At 40.6% G+C, this 17075-nt stretch overlaps 2 protein-coding genes across 2 annotated transcripts in view; one reads left to right on the top strand and one right to left on the bottom strand.

Annotated features, from left to right (window-relative positions):
* Window positions 1–7356, top strand: part of LOC145416497 (organic cation transporter protein-like) — a 76479-nt gene extending 69123 nt beyond the window's left edge. The window contains exons 10-13 of the mRNA XM_080285454.1: window positions 1794–2053; window positions 3300–3484; window positions 5744–5894; window positions 7266–7356. Coding sequence (XP_080141580.1) covers window positions 1794–2053; window positions 3300–3484; window positions 5744–5894; window positions 7266–7315 — 646 coding nt within the window. The 3' untranslated portion in view covers window positions 7316–7356. The remainder of the gene's footprint in view (window positions 1–1793; window positions 2054–3299; window positions 3485–5743; window positions 5895–7265) is intronic.
* Window positions 7357–8658: 1302 nt separating this feature from the next.
* LOC145416417 (DNA replication complex GINS protein PSF1-like) lies at window positions 8659–16869 on the bottom strand. The gene is made up of 6 exons (XM_080285364.1): window positions 16795–16869; window positions 15310–15374; window positions 13786–13881; window positions 13025–13115; window positions 11440–11556; window positions 8659–8963 (listed from the first exon to the last, which is right to left on the bottom strand). The coding sequence occupies exons 1-6, from the start codon at window positions 16867–16869 to the stop codon at window positions 8823–8825; spliced, it is 585 nt and encodes a 194-aa protein (XP_080141490.1). The 3' UTR covers window positions 8659–8822.
* Between the last annotated feature and the right edge of the window lie 206 nt (window positions 16870–17075).

The raw sequence follows: 17075 nt of genomic DNA, 5'->3' as shown, positions 1-17075 counted from the left end.
CAGAAGCACTTACTATGTCTTTTGAACCCAAGTCAAGAAGATCATTTTTTTCTTTGAGGAATGGGTTTCCCAAATCTTCACTGCTGGACACAGAAGAGAGTACCTGACTGGCAAAGTCATTTTGCACTGCTGGAGTTTATTCTTGGTGTCAAAGGACAAATTCCCCAGGAGGAATGACTGTTGTCTCAAATTCTGTCAGTATCCTTGACCATTCTGGCCCTGCCACCATCCAGCGTCTGAATGCGCCTATAGTTGGCACCAACTTCAACCTGGGGGTGCTGCATTTCATGTTTCTTATGATCCCAAGATATGAAATCTGAAATCAGAATGAGGAAATTTCATTTAGATCCCAAATTTTGGTCATTTATTTGACATTATTTAGCCTATAAGCCCTTTCTGCCTATAGGTGATGCCACCTGCCACCAGGGGCATTGCATTTGATGTTGATTATGATGCAAAGAAATGAAATCTGAAATGAGAATGATAAAATTCCATTTACAGAACAAGTAATGACCACTCAGCTGACAGTGTTTAGCCTATGAGCCACTGCTGCCTGTAGGTGGTGCCACCTGCCACCAGGGGGCATTGCAGAGGTGTTTCTATAGCCTGCATTATTCATTTCGTTTCGTTTCGTTTTCGTTTCGTTTTTAAAGGCTCCAACATGCTTGCATGTGTCAGCCTTGGTCACCTAATGGCGGCTCTCCACGCTGCATTGCAGCCTCCCTGTTCAGTCCCTTAACCCTAAGGTCACACTTAATGACCTCGTCCCATATCTTTCTCGGTCTACCCCTCGTAACCCCTCCCCCAATATTAACACTTCTCACCTTCCTCACCCAATTATCATCCCCCATCCTCTCCACATGTCCAAACCACCTCAATCTACCTCTCCTCATCACAACACCAATACACTCCAGTCCCATCCTACCCCTCAACTCTTCATTTGTAAACCCAGCCCCTCCAGGCCTTGGACGCAGGGACGCACTGCACATCCACCTAATCATTGTCATTTCTGTACGTCTGAGCCGGCGAATGTCTTCGTCCTTCACTGCCCAGGTCTCACTGCCATACAGCATTACACTCCTAACACATGCTGCATACAAAGACCCCTTAGCACGTAGGGAGAGCCCTCTCAATGTCAGGAGAGGCAAGAGCTCCCTGAACTTCTTCCAACCACTTCTCACCCTAGCCACAGAGCTAGCTCCAGCCCCACCTCCAGCACACAACATGTCTCCCAAATAACAAAACTCTTCCACACACTCAAGAGATTCACCAGCAAGTTCAATCCTTTCACGTCTGACGATCTCCACCTGCTCACCCTGGCACGCCATACACATAAAATCAGCATTATCTCACAGTCTACCTCTGATACCACTACATCTCTTATGCACCCATTTATCACACACACAATGATAATTTTTATCTATGTGCCACATTTGATGCTTGTTTCCAAAAGTGTACAAACATGCCCTTATGGGGGGCTAAGCCACTAGACTATATTGGGGGAATGCTGTTACAGGTACAGAAAAGCAGTTGTAGGTATCTTTCACATGGTAACTTGTATTAAGTCTTCCGTAAATTAAAGAAAAATTGCCTCTTAAGGTTTCATTTACAGGCTGATTTTCCAAATCCCCCCATAAATAAAAGTGACAGTTGTCTGAAAAGGTTCCAATGTTTTAGGTCATTAATATTTTGTTTTTCTTGCTTGCAGGGTTCTAAATCACCCTTTCCTGTATGTGGGAAAGAGGATCAGGAAGTGATGGTGATAATGATGATGATTTTTTCATTCTTTTCAGGACAAAACAGTTGTGTATGATGACAGTGGTGGTGTGCACCTGCTTCTTCTCTGCCTCACTAGTGTACTATGGGTTGAGTCTTAGTGCTGTCAACTTCAGCACTGACCCATATATCTTCATGGCCTTGGGTGGCTTAGCAGAAATCCCATCATACACACTTACAGGCCCTGTACTGCTCAAGCTGGGACGCAAGCCACCGGCAATATTCTGTTTTCTGATCACTGGCATTTCACTGATGCTTCTTCCTTTCATATCAGCAGGTATGTATTGTGCTGAGTATAAGTTGTGTGACAAGCACTGGATACTTAATATGTATTTATATAAACATCATAAATATAACACAGATCAGCCTCACTATAAGTTTGAGTTATGACAGGGAAGCAATTGTAATACAGTAATCCCTTTAAGACCCGGACACCCAAGACCTGGACACCCCAAGTCCCGGACATTTTGGACTTGGGGTCTGGGACACCAAAAATGGCCCTCAAAAAAAAAAAAAAAAAAAAAAAAAAGTCAAAATGCCAAAAAAAAAGTTGTGTTCATCCCTACTTTAAATTTGCCGCACGGTGACGAACAGCTGTGTTTTGGTGCGTAGTTCTGGTGACGTCTGCTAGAGCGCCCCTGCATCCTCCCCATTTCCCGCCTACCTACTGTCGTGACTGCAAGCTCGTCACCATGGCTGCCCACATGCTTGCTTTTGTGAACAGACAGTGAATAAACTACAATACCTCGCCACTAGACCACATGGGAATTTGCAGTGTTGTGCAGTGTTAAAGAAATTAGAATTGAGAGTGCAAAGGATTAAATGCAGGGCGCAACACTGGCATGTTGCAATTGGCATGGTGCAATTAAGAACAGAATGTGCAGTGTTAAACAGTTATAATTCACAGTGCAAAGGATTAAGTGCAGTGCAACACAGGATTACTGTACATGCTTCAAGTGCACCTTCACCACTGTCAAAGCCATAGAGGAGGCGGGTTAATCTTCGCGATGGCCACAGACATGTCGTAAGTACCCTATACACTGCTAAATATTTTCCTTACTTCTAATTTCTCATTCTCTGGTTCCTTTTTGTTTATTTTATGGTTTCTGTCTCTTATTTGTGTGAATACGGTCTTAAATAGGTGCTGTGCATGTCCAGTAGGGAGTTATTTAGGTGTCTTTCAAAGTTAGGTTGGTTTGGGGTCTATAAGTACCTGTCCAGGGACATTTTCCCCAAGTCCCGGACAAGACCAAGTCCAGGACGTTGCTTGGGCTCTATTACAGTACGTCGGATCTTGGAGGGATTACTGTAATACTTGAGGATCCCAACCCAGGAATGGGATATGAGGTTCTTAATTCTTAGCAAAAACATTGAGGGTGGGAATTTATATGATTTTTGGTGCATCCAGTTTCTCTTGGGCTCATTAATTGTCTGACATTACCCTGAATAAAATGCTCAATAGGTATGATGCAGCTAAAGTATTAAATGAGGACTGACTTTACTTCTCATTGTAATATTATCAGAGCTGGAGTGGGCCAGGATAACACTGGCTATGGTGGGTAGGGTGTGTATCAGTGCAGTGTTTGTGGAGTTTTTCCTGTATGCATCTGAGGTCTTCCCAACGGAGGTGAGGCTGCAGGGGCTTGGCACAGGGCTTCTCTTCTCACGCCTTGGTTCCATCATCAGCCCCTTCATCAATGACATCCTGGTGAGATCTAAATTATATATCAAATGACACCATGCTTCCTCTTAACCGACTTCCCATATAGAGGTTGGCCATGGTACAGCTGATGTTTTCTGTGGACAGGAAGCTAAACCAAGTGCCAAAACCAGCCAGTTAACCACATCCCAAACTGTTGGGAAGAAAGAAATATGTGCAATAGAATTTGTAACAGTGCAGGCGATCCAGGTTTTCAGTACCAGTGATCCCTTCATTACAATGATGCTCTTTTCATCTGGTTCTTTATATCTCCATATTATTTTATTCAGCTTTGAAATAACCTCTTATATTGAACAGGTTAATGAGGGTGTGTATAACCTCTCCAATTTGAAAAATCGTTCCATAGAAAAAACAAAAGTAGTAACATTAAAAAGATAACATCCTAATGCTTAAAAGATTATACAGTATATGTTTTAATCACAGTATTTGTAAGAAAACAAAGTCTGGCTCTAAGGAATATATAAATGACAACCATAAAATCAGTGAAAAAAAGAGTGTAAGGAGATGCACATGAAAAGGCTGTGCCATTTTATATTTGAGTTAGTGGGAACTAAGGCTTTACTTCACCACTGCTGTGAAAGCATGGTAACAAGATGAAGTTGTTTGTTGCTGATAGAGTGAAGGGAATGGAAGCAAGAGTGTTGGACTTGAATGATAACCACTTTTATTAGACGTAAGGTCCATTCATTTCATTATGCATTAGGTTTTGTACTGCTTTGCCTTATTAACACCTCACCTATGTCTTAGAAATGATGGTAAATGGTTTAGAATGAGGTAAGAGGTGTATGGTTACCATCATTTCTGGGAATTACTACCATGCTTCCATGATAGTGGGACACTCTTAGGCAGAGAACTTACAACTACTGTCAGTCCAGGCTGAGATTGCTACACATACTTATCTCTGCTACACTACCACAATATATCCTGTGGGGGTAGGCTGGACTTGTTAGACTTGTGTGGCAACTGTCCTAGGAGAAAGAATATTCCAACTCCAGACCTAAGGCCCTAATTAAGGGTTGGCAACATTACAAGCATTGACCAATAATAAATTAGACCAGCATATTTGTTGATGGTATTTGAGTGGTGCTGGATGGACTTGGGACCCAGTAGCACCATAATTTTTGCCATTAGCTGATGAAAAAGGCTTATTTCTGCATGTATGGCCAAGGCCTTCAAAAATGTAAGTTTAAACAGTGACCAAATTTGCCACTTATTCCAGATGTTTACAGCAAGAATGACAAGTTACTCTTAAATGAATGTCATTATGTGAGCATGGGCCACATCAGTTAGACTCACAACCAAATATAATGTTTGTTCTAACTTGATGAGCATGTCTAAATCCTTTTAGTTAAGCTGATGGCCAGTTGTGGTTAGACTGGATGGTCAACTGACAGTGAATTATAGCATGTTTATTCTAACTTGATGAGTGAGCGAGTGAATGAAATCCAAGTGTCAGACAGCAAAGATCATATGGCACTATCTAACTTCATGAACATCTCTAAATCAGCTGATGGCTAGTGGCTAGATTGGATGGTCATTGTGACTAGTAAAGAAGCAGACTTATTCATCATAAATTAGGCTTGCTGGATTTCATACAATCAGAACTTAGTTTTCAAGTTGTGGAAGTAGCCCAGTTCATGCAGGAGAAAAAATAAAATAAAAAGACTGTACCATAGATTACTAGGCATCCAGAACGAGTATATATATTGCTGCAAAGCATGAAGTACAAATCAGGAGTGCTTTGTTTAATGGATCCCACTTCTGATTGCAGCACTCATCATCTTGTTTTAACATAGGACACCTGGTGCTCTAGTAATAAAAGCAGTATAGTCTAAACTTCATGTGGCTTACACACTATGGCTTGATTCCCAGATGCTTTTCTCTCATGTAAAATGCTACAAGAGGAATAGGTTAATTTCCTACCCTTAATATTTCACCTAGTCTTGGGCTCCTGTGCTCCAAAGTGGGTAATATGGGCTTGGCATTTATTGCTTTTAATATGCATGTGCTGGAGAGGGATTCCTTCAAATGATGACACCTATAATTGAGCTACTCCACTGCCTGGTTATACAAACATCCCTTTGTTCCCTCCATATCCCCGAAAGAGCAATGGTGGAATGCAGAGTAAGGACAACAGCCCACCTGGTACACATTCGGATGAGCCTGGGGTCGCAACTACTGCTACTGTACAACTGTTACTACTGTTTCTACTAATACTAATATATCGCATGTGGCTGTGTCCCTCAGGTGCCGCTGTACCCATGGATGACATCAGTAGTGTTTGGTGGGCTGTCAGTGCTGGCAGGCATTGCCACCTTCATTCTCCCTGAGACACGTGATAAAAGGATGCCCGATGTTGTGGAGGACCTTAACAAGCCTATTATCCCAGATAAGACAGGTGCATATTTTGTCTTTCAATCACAGTGCTTTGACTCAATGAAATGGAAGAGTTATACCATTTAGAAACTTGTTAATTCCCAATAAAAAATCCCAAGTTAAATATTCCTCTCATCATACAGTAAGTCCTCATTCTGTCAGGGACATTTCAAAATATAACTTTTCCATACAGCTAGTAAGGAAAGCTGGGGAAAATTGGCTTATCAGCATAAAAGGTAGGAATGTAACCTGAACGGGTAATTTGTTTGTGATCAGTGCACATGTAAGAACACTAGGGAAAAATTCAAAAGGGCAACATAATGAGGGCTTACTGTACTGTGTGGGACTGGAGAGGGACACCTTCATGTGTTGGCACTAATATGACTGGGTGGTGGAGCTGCCTGGCTATACAAACATCCCTTAGTCCCCTCCCAACTCCATAAAAGAATAGTGGATTGGAGAAGGACAATGTCAACCTGCAGTCCACTGGGTTTGCATTCAGATGAGCCTGGGATTACAACTACAGTACATCCCCACAGTACGCGAGTTCCAAGTTTGTGATCCCCCTTGTACGTGAGGACCTTTTTTGTGTGTGTGTGTGCATGTATTTTTTATTAGTAAGCGAATTGAACTCCTTGTAAGCGAGACGTGAAGCGAAGAGTGGCCCAAATCCGGGGTTACCCCGAGTACGCGACATTGCCCCCCCAAGAAGCGATAACGGGTAAAGGTGAGCAACCATATTCTTGTTGGTTTAGTTAAGCCATATCTTTGTTGATTTACCTCGTAAAGCCATAATCTTGTTGGTTTACTTTATCTTAGGTAATATGTCTTAGATAGTTTCCCTGTATAGTACAATACTTAGGTCTGAAAGGCATCTCAGGGTTGCCCATGAAGGGGGGTGCCACCCATATGTAATTTTTCCCATAAGTTTATGTATTCACAGTACATGAATTCCTAGTACGCGACATCCTCTGCCGCCCATATAGGCGCGTACTAGGGGGATGTACTGTACTACTATGACTGAAATGTGTATGTATTGTAATATTCTTTTTTGCCTCATCAAATACTGGTAAGCTTTCTCCAACCTTCTTATATCCAGAATCCCTTCTAGAGGATTCTATATGGTACATAAGTACATAAATAATGTTAGTTATAGTGTATGTAGGAATTTTTAGCTGTGACTAATATTCTCAATTATTTGGCTGTATCAGCCTCCACACCTTTCTTTTTCACACACTTGTTTACCATATCCATTCTCCTGCTTGGCCTACTTTACCTCTTCTCACTTTCACACATGTACTCACTTCACTACCATTTAAGCACACTCCTCTACCCTGTTATCAGTAGACTCCATTACTTAACAATATGCTAATGTATGTATTTTATTCCACAGAAAAGGTGAAAGAGAAACCAGACCTGGAGGATTTAAGTATGTTGGCTTAAGGTGATGAGGATATTATTACTAGTATTACAGCATTATTATTATTTCATTTTTATCCTGAGTAATAACAAACTCCTTTATGCTTATACCTATTGTGTGTGTTTTAACTTGACAATGATCTTTGTTTTCATTTAATTTGATAGCCAGGTGTAGTTAGAGTGGAGGACTGACTTTACTATACCCTTTCTTCTCTAACTTGGCCTAAAATTGCCATCTCTCCCTCTTGAATGCTAAGTTGTAACAATATATTAACATTAAATATGATGCCAATCAAAAATAAGAGCTGTTGGCAGGATGTAGAGCTGTAGTATTTTCTTTTTCTGCCACTGAACTGTATGAAATAAGTTGCAAAAAGATGACAATCTGGACCAATTGAGAGTAAAGAATATAGTAACCAAGGTAATTAATGCTTATTGAATTCAGTGCAACCATGACCTAGAATTCAAGTTGTGGGAATGGCCCAGCTTTGTCAGGTGAAAACATCAGAAATACTGTATAATAATAGTATTTACTACGATAGGAGCATTTATATATTAACCTTTACTCTGTTGAGGTATGAAACACCAACCATTATTATTTTTTTAAAGTATCTGAACATACTTTTGGTAGTCTGTTCCTTGAGGCCCAGGAGTCGTCCAGCTCTCCTACACACTGTATAGTTTTACCACGTGGGTAGCACTACACACTGTCAGTATTAAATACATGCTAGGGCTGTCTTATTCAGAACTGGTGTGATGTTATCAGAAGGGATGGATGTTTTTGTGACATGTTGATGGGTCTTTAGGAAGATCAGTATAATCTGTTTAAATGTAAATAAAATCATAAAACTGTTCCCAACTCTGGCTCAGGACCAAACTCACATCCAGACAGTATATCACTTCTTTAACCACATGACTACCAGCCCCCCATAACTCTGCAGTTTATAGGGTGCAAATGTGTAATGTTGCCAAATGTCACTGGGGTCCCCTGAAGCCCATGGAGATTGTTGGAGCTGGCTGAAGGACACTAGGGGCCCCCTTAGACAGGCAGAGGGAGACACATTTAGGTGACGAATAGTTGTTAAGTTATGAGACACCTAAGTGTATGAGAGACAGACTTAGGTGAGGGAGAAAGACATTAGTAAAGTAGAGACTGACTACACAAGGGAGAGAGACATATGTGAAGGAGGTAACAGTGAGGAGACAGATATACATGAGGGAAACAGGTGTAGATGGAGACAGCAGTAAGTGAGGGAGAGACAGACATAATTCAGATAGTGACACACATATGTGAGGGAGGGACAGACAAAAATGTGGGAGATAAACATAGCTGAGGGACATATTAGACAAGTGCAGTAGAGTGACAAAAATGAAGGAGACAGACATAGACAAAGGAAAGATTGAATTGTGTGAGGGAGAGATAGACAATAGTGAGGGAAACACACATAAGTGAGACAGATTTAATGGAGAGAGGGAAGTAAGCGATGGAGAGAAAAGTAAGTGATATAAAGCGAGATTATAATGTAGATGATCAGAGGACCTGCTCCAAGACACCCTGCCTGATGAGGTGGTGGCAGGCAGCAAGGGGCAGGTAATGTGTTGTGTCCTTTTGAAGTATCACAGTATCACCTTCCTCAACCTCCCACTCACCATAGTCTTGAAGCACACGAACCTGACACCCAGAAGACATGAGGAGACAGCATTAGTCATGGCATCAAATCAACATTAATTAGTACATTATTAATCACTTCACATCAAGGAGTGTGCCCTGGTTGTGACAGGGTTAACAGAGGCTATTTCTACCTTAGTTGTAGTTAATGTCTTTCCATAGTTAATAAAATCAACTTGAGGAAAAAAAAAAAAGGAAGGGGCTGAAACAGCAACTATGTGATGATGTAGTGGTTTAGGAAAGTTCCTTATTTATGACACCGGATTTCAAAACTCCCGTGAAAAGAAGAAATGGCCAAACTGCATTTTACTTTACGTAACACATGCAGCAACAAAATGATCACTTTTCATTGAAATCCTGTCACATGTTTATGTGTTTATATTTAGAGACTGCTGGCCATGCTGGCATGTGTTGGTCCTTTCACCTAATAACAACTCTCCATGTGTTCTGACTGTCAGCTATATTCTGGCATATTCCCCTGGATTAGATGTCTCCATGCAGGACCCCACCCAATGCTTTCCCTGGTTTGCCTCTGGACACTCTTCCCTCCACCTGTGATACTCAGCTAGTCATATTTTTGAGCTGGTGAAGGTTTATATCCAAGGGATGGTTAGAGTTTATACCTCACGTAATGCCAATCAGGGATGAGTGAGGTTGGTCACTCTCATCTTAAATGTCAGGACCAACTGCCTAGCCCCGGGCTCCTACGCTCCTCATGGGGCAACGTAGGACTGGATGATGGATGGATGGATGGATGGATTTAACCTACTGATCTAAATAACCTCTCTTATATTCCATCCATCATCAAATCCTTCATGGCTTCATTAGGTGTGCTGGGGTTGAGGTCTAAGCCAGGCTACTTGTAAGTCTAGACATTTAAGGTAAGTGACCAGTTGTTCATTCCTAAGAGGCATTATGATAGCAATATATCTCAACTACCCCTTGGACTGAAAGACTTATGATCCATATCCAAATGGAACACCTCAAGTCTAGATCACCATGCATTTACGAATGCTATGTGGTTACCACTCAATATAGTACAGTACAGTAAATGGTTTCCTGAATTACAGGAGACTACTAGGGAGTTGGGTGTTGCACCAGCCGATCTGATAGGTACTGTACTCCCGAGAAGGATGAGAATGCTGGTGATGGGGAATGCTAGAGCTCCTGTTTCAGTAGCTGTTAGGATACCATGACCATCTCCCTTTGCTGTCCTACTTAATTTGGCCTGTACCACAGATCCACCAAAGATAACACCTACTATAAACCTCTCTGATACTTATGCAATTCTCTCTCATGGTACATTGTTTCCAGTTGTATCATTTAATGAGACCCTACTCATCATGTGTTGCCAAAATAATAATGTCAAAAATTAAAAGTCTTCCCTTCCCCCTGTATAATCGTCATCCCAATCTCTTTGCCAACCTAACAATGGAGTAAGGGAGAGTCCAAAGAGCAAGAAAAAACCTGACTGACAGAGAATGAACCAAAACTACCCAATTAATTGGACCACACGCTCATTCACTGGCCAATCAAGCCCCTAGAATCCTGACTCCATCTCACAGACATAGCCATTCAAGCTTATGTGCTTCATATTCCCTACCAGCAAAGTCAGTCCAATGTGTGTCACACCACCTAGAGCATACATGGGTGCCAAACCTTTGTCATATACTCCTAAGTGCAAAATTCTTCCAACCAGCTCAATCCACTGTCAGTTCCTGAGCCTCATCAACCTCTATACCTCACTTTCTAACAACCTCATTTACCGTATCTATATTTTTGGTCGACTTTTAAAATGGTAAGGGTTAGACATAGCTTTCAGTAACCCTTTTGCTTTGACGTCTATCCAAAAACTAAATAAAAATGTTCAGTATTAGCAAGAATAAAACAAAAACTTCTTATTTGGACTGAATGAGTTATAAAGATAGGTACAGTTAGTCTTTCTTTAAATTTGCTTCAATTAAAAGCTTCATAAATTATGTTGCTGATGAAGTAAAACATTTCCTTCATTTAAAGGTGTTTTATTTATTCACCATAAAGCTGCTTTCAAGGAAGACATGAGTGAATTTTGTGCTTTCAATCTTATTATGATAAACCAAATGCATGTCCTACTTAAAGATGCTTCAATTAAAAGAGCATTTAGTACACACTCTGTACTTTAAGTGAAGTCTGACTGTACTATTCTCACAACTTCTCTATTTTTAATGCCCTGCTGAAAGGGATGGCCATGAAATGTCTCCAAGTCACCCTGTCCTCTGCCAGCAGACTGCCCCCCCTCCAACTCACACCACCCCTATCTTCTATACTTCTTCATCCTATGCCTGCCTCTGCCTCATCATTGCCTGTATCCCCCCCCCCCCACTGCACTAACACTCTTCCAGTCCATGTCTCATTCTGCATTCTCTCCACATGGCAAAACAATCTCAGGGTACTCCTCCTACCATGTTCAAACACCTCCAGATCAACCCTGACAACTTACCTCCACATAGAGATTCTTAGGTGGCTTTGTGTCTTGTGTGAGATCCAGCCCTCCACCTTCTCCAAGTGACCTCATATATGATGCCAGGTTTTTGTTGTATCTGTTGAACCATTGTACCTGTAACATCAAGGAGTGTCAGCAGTTACTGTAATCCACCCAGCCCGGAAACTTTTTTTTTTTTTTTTTTTCCCTCTCCCCCCATCTGACAAGTTTGTTCAGCTTTGAGTAGACCTCTTGTAGTGAAGGGGTTAGTGACATAATTTTCACCTTTTTATTGCTGATATCTGATTACTATATTTACTCAGTTTAGGGGCACATTCAGGGTTTGGTTGCTGTTGCTGTTAATCAACCCCGGTCTGTCTGGTCAAGCAGCTTCATCAACCGCAATCAAGCAGTCATCCCTGCATGGCGGTCCTGTGCAGTGAACTAATGTTCCCTCGCAGCTGACAGCACCCTGTCACAGCAAGGCACAGGGAAAAGTGAGTGGTTTGGTATTTGGGTGGATGCCACATCTGTGTCTCTCCATTTAGTTAACCCTCTCACGGATGATCCACTTACCTCCCTCACGGTTTTCATACATATTTAGATGTGTATGAACCACTGGATGAAAATAGCACAATGAGTATGATCTGCTTTATACGCATTATAGACTCATATGTCTGGCAATGGTGTGCCAACCTGTAAACGAGTGTCTCGCTGACGCAAGTTGAGAAGTGACAATTTTTTACTTTTTGTGGCTAATATATTACAATAAATCTCACTTGGACTGGGATAAAAAAATAGTACTATAGTAAATTTTCATGTGCTGTATACTCTATATCATGAAAAATTTGATAATATAATGCAAAATACATCAAACAGAAGGGGGATTGTATTTAATATAATGATAATGACAGAAGGAAAGGGTGAAGTAGGAAGGGAAGAGGGCAGACATAGAAACAGAATGAAAAAGGTGAGGGAAGAAGGAGGCAGCACTATATCAAGTGATTAGATGATAGCTGCCACCACTTACCAATATCCAAGTTTATTAAAATGGGGTTACAATATTTACGTACCTGATATGAACCCTCATCTAGTCATACATGGATATGAAATATATATACATAACAGTGTATGTCATGGCCATACCTCTCAAGGTATATCACCTCTTGGTAGTATAGAATTTCTTAAGAAACCTGGGGGGGTTCTTTCTGCCTTAAGGCATTAATAGAGTCATTAAAACCCTGGTCTCAGTCTTCTTAGGTCCGAGATTAATCTCCCTGACCCACAAAATGCTGGCAGTGGTGTCTCCATCTCTCAATGGGAGTGAAAATGGATTTTGGCCTTTTTTTTTTTTTTTTCTCCTTGATGGACTCGGGAAGTTTTTTTTTTCTCTCTCTCTATCTTTCTCTCTCTCTCTCTCTCTCCGGTGCAGACACAGTACTGTATATGTATATATATACGGTTATAGACTATATGCATGTAGAGTGCTGTCTTATTAGATTACCTTCTCCAGCTTACATACAGTAGGTTATCTTTGGGTCTGATATACTGAAATGTGAAGCAGTGTACAATAAAGACACTGACACACAATCCAGCAACGTACCTCTGGCTCACACAGATTAGCTCGAACCTCCACTGGCAAAATACTGCCAAACTCCCACCTCATTGTACGGATTCTCTCCAGCCGATTGTAACTGTAAACAAGCATTATACAGTGTTACATCTTTCTTAAAGGAGAAAACAGGTGGTTGGCCTGAGTTACAGTGGAGACCTAAAGATAGAATGAGAAAAACTGGCAGATACAGAAGAAGCCAGAGAAGTAAAATTCAGTACAAGTATTATGCTTGGTTGGCATGGAATAAGCCAACAACTTAAAATCAAGAATAGAGAAGGATGGAAAACATCTCATCCCACAGGAGACTGTATCATGTAGCTGCCAATGCTACTGATGATGATGATGGCTGAGTGCAGTCTTGTCTCCACAGAGCCAGAGGTGTTAAGTAAAAAGTTTCCTATAACAAATAATACAAGAATATCATATGGATACCTTGGCAACTATATAAAGTCAACCTGGACCTGGCAAGGGACGACATCTTATAGTATCATAAGCAAAAGGTCAAAAATCCCCTGCCAATAATGTGTCCCCCCCAAAAACATAAAGTATTCTTCCTTCTAATACTTGGTTGTTGTGTGCCACATATTAATAATGTAAAAAATACATCATGTAAGACCTTCGATTGCCACAGTCAGCAGGGAGGTGTCAGCAAACTTTTGACTGTGAACAGCACCTGATGCTGTGTGCTGGTGTGTGTGAGTTCTACATGCCTACAGAGAAAGTGATGTGATTGTGATAAAGAGACTTACAGGTAGGCCAGGAGGCACCTCTTGTTCCTCTCCAAAGCAGCGTGTCTTAAGTGGATGCCAGGGAAGTACTTCACTTCACCAGCTGAGGCAGCCGCCCTGGACAACAACACAAATTTATTTAACACAAGACCACTACCTGAATCTATATGACCGTATCATGCCAGCTTAACTCTTTCAGCATAAGGAAATTATATCCACTTTATTCTTGCTATTTCCTGATAATTTTTTTCAACTTAGGTTCAATTTTTCAAACAATGTGATAATGAAAGCTATTTCTAAACCCACCAGATCAAAAAGTCTATCCTAAGGTGAATAAAGCTTCTAAAGACAGCAAGACAAAGATAAAAAAATTGGTCCTTAAACTGGAGGGGTTAAAGAATTCTATGAACCTTACAACTTATTACAGTATGGTACCAGTAGGATTTATCTAACAACCCTCATTTATGATATGCACGTGATCTACCGTAGAATCCTCACCAGGAGAGAAAACACTTTATACCTCAGTCCTAGGCTGAGATACAGTAAGGTTCATTAACTCAGATAACACTCAGTACTAAGCAGGAAAAATCTCTGTTACTCTAACCAGGAGAGGAATCAGCATCCAATAGGTGACAAATTAGACCTATCCCAGCTACAACACAACACACTGACAACATTCATTAGGATGATTAACTGAGTACCCATGAAAGAATCCCCCTTTACCCCACCCCCCCAAAAAAAAAGGAACTATTGCAACACAAGATGGAATGGTTATAAAATCTTAACTCAGCATGGTCTGACTGAGAAAGGCCTTGTTTGTCATGTGATGGATCTGGTTTATGATACACATCAGCCTTAGACTGAGTTACATATTAAATTCTCTCACTTTGATGGCACAGCTGAGGCAGATGTGCGCAAATTATGACAGATTTTGATATACCCTTCTGTAACGAAAACTGTTCGGTCAGGTTCTCAGAAAACTTTCAGTGATGTGTTGGGTGATGCCTAGTTCATCAACTGATAGAATCTGGTTCAAATCCTGGGAGGTATATCCAAAATTGTTTATATATGGTACTGTGCATTATCCAGGCTGATTTACACCTGCTTCAAATAAGGATACATATCTAGACATACTGTACACTTAAAATGACAGGTTCCATGCCTGCATGGATCACCCTTGCCTACCTGATGGCAATTGCAGTGTATGCCTAATAATCTGCATTTATTACATATTCTATTCTGGACTTAATAATTAAGCCCTTTGCAATAATGCAATGATAACTATGTTATTATGATGATCATCTGATAATGAGGGTTCCAACACATAAAAGTACTGTATGGTACCATGCAAAACTGCTGGCTGAAATTTAATGTAGGACAGAAGGAAACACAGAACCATAAATACAACTTCAAGTTATTCAAGAGGCTTTAGGAGCTGGAATAACTGATACAATGCAAGAAAACAGCAAATGATACAATAGGTCACAGGCCAGGGATTCACACAGCATACTCGAATAAACCTGCCCACCATTCCGCACTACTTACACATCCTTCAGGTTCTGCTGGAAGAGAACATTTATCTCCTCGAGCACTTTCCTCATGAGATCCTCCTGAAAATAAAGATACTGTACATATTAAAATCTCGATGTTGATGTAATTAAAGCATTATTGTATTTCTTCTAAAAGCACCCTTCACTTCTTAACTACAGCAATGGTGGGTATCAGTGACTGTGGTATATTACTAACCAAATGTTGAAGTGGGCAGACAAAAGACACACACACATACACACTGATTTACATAAAAAAATATTCACCTATCAAATTCTCTGACCTACTGTCCATGTTGGCATAAGAACTGAAAGGGTAAGAAGAAAAGGGCGAGGGAAACTAGCAAATGTTATCTTATGATCACTGGATATAATACCATAGGAGTGTAATGCTGTATGGCAGTGAGGACTGGGCAGCGAAGGAGTCAGATACTTGTAGGCTAAAATATACAGAGATGATGATTAGATGGATGTGTAGTGTATGTTAGAATGACAGGGCTGGGGGGTTTGGACTGCAAATGAAGAGTTGAAAGGCAGGATGGGATGTGAATGTACTAGTGCTGTGATGAGAAGGGGACGTGACTTGGGCACATGAAGAGGATGGAGGACGACAACTGGGTCTGGAGGGTGAGAGGTGTGAATGTTGTGGGGTTGCAACATGCATATTGCAAGACCTGGGATGGGGTCACAGTGTGACTTCAGGGATAATGGACTAAATGGAGAGGATGCAAAGATCAAGCAACATGGAAAGTCACCATTAGATGATCAAGGCTGATGTATGCCACCATACTGGAGCCTTGGAATTAAATGATATAAACAATACGTCAATACCATAACATTCAAAGCCTGAAAATTCACTCACAAACATTCACAGCAGCTCTAGATGGGCCATAATGAATAAAATGTACCATATAATGTGGTATTCTGTCTAATTAACACTTTGAGTACCCAGATTTAAAAAAAAAAAAAAAAAAAAAAAAAAAAATCGCACTCTACTCCATGGAAATGAACAACCGGTATTATTTTACATGTGGACAATATGCAGTTTTGGAATTTTAGCACCATTATCGTATAGTATAGTCCCTAAGGATCACAAATAACCCCCATTACCCCTTTCGGATATTGATTATTACTCCTCTAAGATACGTTAGGTATGTTGGGTTTGGTTTGGTTAATATTATTGTGTTCGGTGAGGGGTATTTCCAACAAAAATTAAGGTCAGAAACATTAGAATCGCATCAAAAACTGCCAGAAAAATATATTGCACTACCTGGGGGGTGTATTGTCCACTTGTAAAAATTTACCGAACAACCTATAGTAGAGAGCTTCATAACTGCAAGTCAAAATTCATTTTTAGTCAAACATACTAAGGAAGCAATTTAATCTACTTGAAAAGCACAAAAATGAAGTCAAATGTTTTCTAGCTCAGCTTAATTATGTACAGATCATTCAATAATTTGATGTAGGTTTGCAATACACTCACGTTAAACGCAGGTAATTTTCCATCCCTAGATCTGTCAAGCTCTTTGATAAGTTCTAAAGCTTTTTCTGCCAACATCTTTCAATCCCAGCTGAGTTTGTTTACATTTGGCGGTACCGAAATTACCGCTCCGCTCACAGAGGCTGCCACCCATGGTTCTATTACAAACAAAATTCTTACTCAACACAAACCAGATGATGATGTGTATTTTATTTAGTCAATTTATTTATATTTGCCCAGGTCGCTGAATATTATTAAAAGAATTTCATTGAATAACATGTAGA

The sequence above is a fragment of the Coenobita brevimanus genome, chromosome 106 (genome assembly GCF_032717465.1).
Source record: "Coenobita brevimanus isolate Jiangsu-jjx chromosome 106, ASM3271746v2, whole genome shotgun sequence".
NCBI lineage: Eukaryota > Metazoa > Arthropoda > Malacostraca > Decapoda > Coenobitidae > Coenobita > Coenobita brevimanus.
This window is presented reverse-complemented; position numbering and strand designations above follow the sequence as displayed.